The sequence below is a fragment of the Acanthisitta chloris genome, unplaced genomic scaffold (genome assembly GCF_000695815.1).
Source record: "Acanthisitta chloris isolate BGI_N310 unplaced genomic scaffold, ASM69581v1 scaffold26574, whole genome shotgun sequence".
Taxonomy (NCBI): domain Eukaryota; kingdom Metazoa; phylum Chordata; class Aves; order Passeriformes; family Acanthisittidae; genus Acanthisitta; species Acanthisitta chloris.
In genome coordinates, this window is record NW_008669175.1 from 4,842 (window position 1) to 8,809 (window position 3,968).

Sequence of the window (3,968 nt, forward strand, 5' to 3'; positions counted from 1 at the left end):
GCCACCAGCTGCACCTGGGAAATGGCTCTGCTTCCCAGAAACTGTCCTGGGAGGAATTACTGGAGCTGGTGACCCTGACTGGCAGCCCCTGCTCACTGGGTGGCACAGAGAGCATGTGTCTGGGGACCCAAAGAGAGATGCTTCTGCTGGGGACCTGCTGATCACTCCCCTCTCTGCTCTCTCAAACAGCAGTTAAATCCCATGAGCATATCCCTTGGTGGCACTGGGTCCTGCCTGCCTTTGATTCATCAGCTGGCACAGGCAGGGCGGGAGAGGGAGGCAGATCCATCACATTTCTCCAGGGTGGGTTTACCTGGCTCTGTTCCGTGGTTGTTAGTCATCTGCCTGCCAAATATTCCCCATCAGCCAGAAGACTTGAAAGGCAGAGGAACGGCTGTGCTGCTCTAATTGACAGATCACAAGGCCTGGGACTTCCCTGAATTAATTTGTGACAAGTGCAATTGCTCAGGATCTCTATTAGGTAGAGAAACACAACAAACTGAAGCCCAGTCCTGTGTATCCAACCTGGATTTAGAAGTTTTCAGGCATGGAGGATCTGCAATAGTCCCTGGTAGGCTGGTCCTAGTTGGCACTGCATCCAGAGCTGACCCAGTCCAGGTCCCCCATCCACCCCAGATCCTCCTGGGCAGGGTTGCTGTGAGCTTGTCTCCCTTATCAAGATGGGTCAGTCCTACACCTCTGTGCCTCAGTTTCTCTTTAAACATAGGGAGATAACAGCCCTGCCCTGCTGCACTGGGTGATGGGGGAATCAGCCCAGGAATCCTTCACTCTGTATCAGTGCCACGGTGCCATGCCAGCACTGAGCTTCCACCCAATTCTCAGCTGTTTGGGAGCCAAGCTCAGCAGGGAGGGAAGGAGAGGCATGTAGAGGTTGCAGATGTGTCCTAGCCAAGCCCAGAGCCACACCAGCTCTTACGGCCAGGAAGCAGATGAACAATTGTGCCTTTGGTCTCTGGACTCATGTGCCCAAATCCATTTCATTCAGCTTTGTGGTGGGTGTTTTAAGCAGTGCTGGTCCTCATTGGAAGCTTGTCCCCGTTTGTCCCATGTCAGCCTGGCTGTGGTACTAGCTCAGCCTCATGTCTGCATGTCCTTGCTCCCTGCTGAGCCCTGTCTTTCTGCCTTGACAGCTCAACTCACCCATGAACTCCGTCACCAGCACAGAAGACATTAAGCCACCCCTGGGGCTCAATGGAGTCCTCAAAGTGCCAGCACATCCCTCAGGAACGATGGCCTCCTTCACCAAGCACATATGTGCCATCTGTGGGGACAGATCTTCAGGTAAGGCTGGTGCCTGCCCTAGGGTGGTGGGCTCAGGGTGTGAATGCCCTGGGAGAGGGTTGGCGTGGCTCCCTAGCTCCTGGTAGCACAGTGAGTGCTAGTGGGGCTCTCTACTGGGAGAGGAGCCACCTGTGCCCTCAGAGGAAGGGTGAAAAGTCCCTTATTGACCAGCCTGGTCCAGGACAGGATCTGAGCTGAGGTTCCTGTGTAGCATCCTCAGCCCATCTGAGGATGGATCATCAGCATCTCCCTCTCCCCATCCTTTGATCCACAGTGGTACTGTCACACAGCACCAGATAAAAAGATGTGCTTGACACAGAGTGTCTCCACTCCTGGGAGATAAAGATGTGCTAATTCCCTTTATTCTCACACTGTTCTAAGAGCTTTCAGCTCCAGAAGAGCTCTGGTCTCCTAGTTTGAGAGTTCTTAGGGACTCCTCCTGTGCCTGTTGGGCTCTGGGGCTGGAAGCAGAGAATGGGAGCATGGTGCAGGGCAGGATGGGTTGTGTGCTGGGGTGGGGAGTCCAGAGGGGTCACAGAGGGTACAGGGAGCTGTTTCACTGCTGCAGTGCTTCTCCCTTGATGTATGGCTAGGAAATAGTGAGGGCTTTTCCTGGATTTAAGGCAGGTTGTAGCCCATGGAGAACATCCCGATTTTAGGGAAGTCAAGTCAAGTTGAAGCAACTGCTCTTTAGCTCCTGCTCACGGCTCTGAGAAACCCATCAGCCTCATCTGGGAGATGTCCTGAGAGAAGACTCTGTGGTGAGAGGGAGCAAAATGAGGAACTGAGGGCACCTGGGGGACACTTTTAACCTGAGTCTCATCCCTCCTCAGGTAAACATTACGGGGTTTACAGCTGTGAGGGCTGCAAAGGCTTCTTCAAGCGCACGGTGCGGAAGGACCTGACCTACACCTGCCGTGACAACAAGGATTGCTTGATCGACAAGCGCCAGCGCAACCGCTGCCAGTACTGCCGCTACCAGAAGTGTCTGGCCATGGGCATGAAGAGAGAAGGTAAGGCCTGACCTGGCCTGAGCACCCATGGGTGCTGCAGGAACCTTTCCTTCCATAGGAGGCTCCATCAGGCTCCTGCCTGTGGCAGCACTGTGGGCACTAGGGTCAGTGTCAGCCATGCCATCCCTGTGCTGAGGTGCCCAAAGCGTGTGTGGTTTGTTTATGGTTTGCTTCTGTGCCACAGGGAGGGTTTCTTGTGAGCTCCAAAGCAGCACTGAGTCCGTGGTGCCAGGATGATGGGTGAGCAACCAGTTTCTTAGCCCAGGTTGCTCCAAGCCCCATTCAACCTGGCCTTGAAGTCTCCCAGCCATAGCTTCTCTGGGCAACCTGTGCCAGTGCCTCAGCACCCAATGCAATGCTTGATTTATTTTCTCTTTGGAAAGAAAAAAAGCAATTCAGTCTCCGTAAAGAAACAGCTCTCCCCTTACTGGAATTTAAACTTAGGATGTAAAACTCCCCAGCAGTGCCTCTTTTAAATGCTCTTTTTAAGTGCTGACTGCATCTGTTTCAAACTGCTACAGAACAGGCTTTTACCAGACGTGATGTGGAAATGACCCCAGTTCTCTGCTGCCTTCCCCCCTTACATCTTCAGAGCCACACTTGCCTCCCTGACAGGCTGATAAACTCATCCCTGCACTGCATGGCTGTGGCTGTGGCCAGTAGAGCTCCAGCCTGGGTCCCTTTGAAGAGCACTTAGCCCTGTCTGGAGCACTGAGATCTGAGTGTTGGGCAGACCCTGCCATGCTCGATTTACAGGGTTACCTAAGGACCCACAACGTGCCAAGTCATCAAATGTCAAAGCTGTCTGTGCTGGAGGTGTGGGGAGATTGTGGGGGCACACAGGGGACCTCCTTGGCTCTGCAGAGCTTAACCCTTTGGTGCTCAAAGCAAATCTTTCTGCCCCATCAGACCTCTAGTCTTAAGCAGAGAGACTGAAGCAGTCAGAAGGTGCCTGTGAATGAGTGGGACAGTGCAGGTTTGTGGCAGGGGCTGGCATTGCCCTGGATGCTGTGCAAAGGGGCAGAGCCTTGGAGAGTACTGGATCCTGTGGGAGATGTGCAGCAGGAGGAGAAAAATCTGGTCTCCTGCCATGGGGGACTAAAAAAGAGCCAAGAAGTCTCCTGTGTGTAGTAGCATCATTTACTTCTCAGGGGAGAAATATGGAGCATCCCATTCCCTTGGCATTGCCTCCAGAGGTTCCATTGGCAGCTGGAGACTCATTTACCTTCCAGCCCCTGAGAGCATCTCAGGCAGGGTCTGTAGGGATGAGAAGAGCAGCAGGAGTGTTGTAACTGCAGCCTGCAGTGACTCCTTTGAGCAGGTACCTGCTCCGTTCATGTCGTTAGCGACGATTGCATGGGCAGCACCGCTAAAATTATTGGTCCATTAATTAGTTTCTAAGTAGTGGTGGAATTCCCCAGGGAGCTCGTACAGTATGAGGACTCTATTAATTCATCTTGATTAACATTATCACAATGAATACCAAATGAATTCATAACGATCAGACAATTATTTAAGAGTGTGACAGATGGGATCTTGGTAACTCCACAAGTGCACTCGAGTGGTGTTGGCTGATCCAGTGAGGACAGCTTTGGAGAAGGACAGGAAGCTGTTGCTTTGGCAAACAGTAGGTGTTTGGGGTATAATTCCCAT

General features: G+C 52.6%; 1 protein-coding gene across 1 annotated transcript in view; it reads left to right on the forward strand.

The window, feature by feature from the left end:
* The window catches only part of LOC103800836 (retinoic acid receptor RXR-alpha), a 31,093-nt gene that overhangs the window by 4,148 nt on the left and 22,977 nt on the right, over positions 1-3,968 (forward strand). The window contains exons 2-3 of the mRNA XM_009073225.1: positions 1,152-1,302; positions 2,136-2,315. Of these exons, the coding sequence (XP_009071473.1) occupies positions 1,152-1,302; positions 2,136-2,315 (331 nt within the window). The remainder of the gene's footprint in view (positions 1-1,151; positions 1,303-2,135; positions 2,316-3,968) is intronic.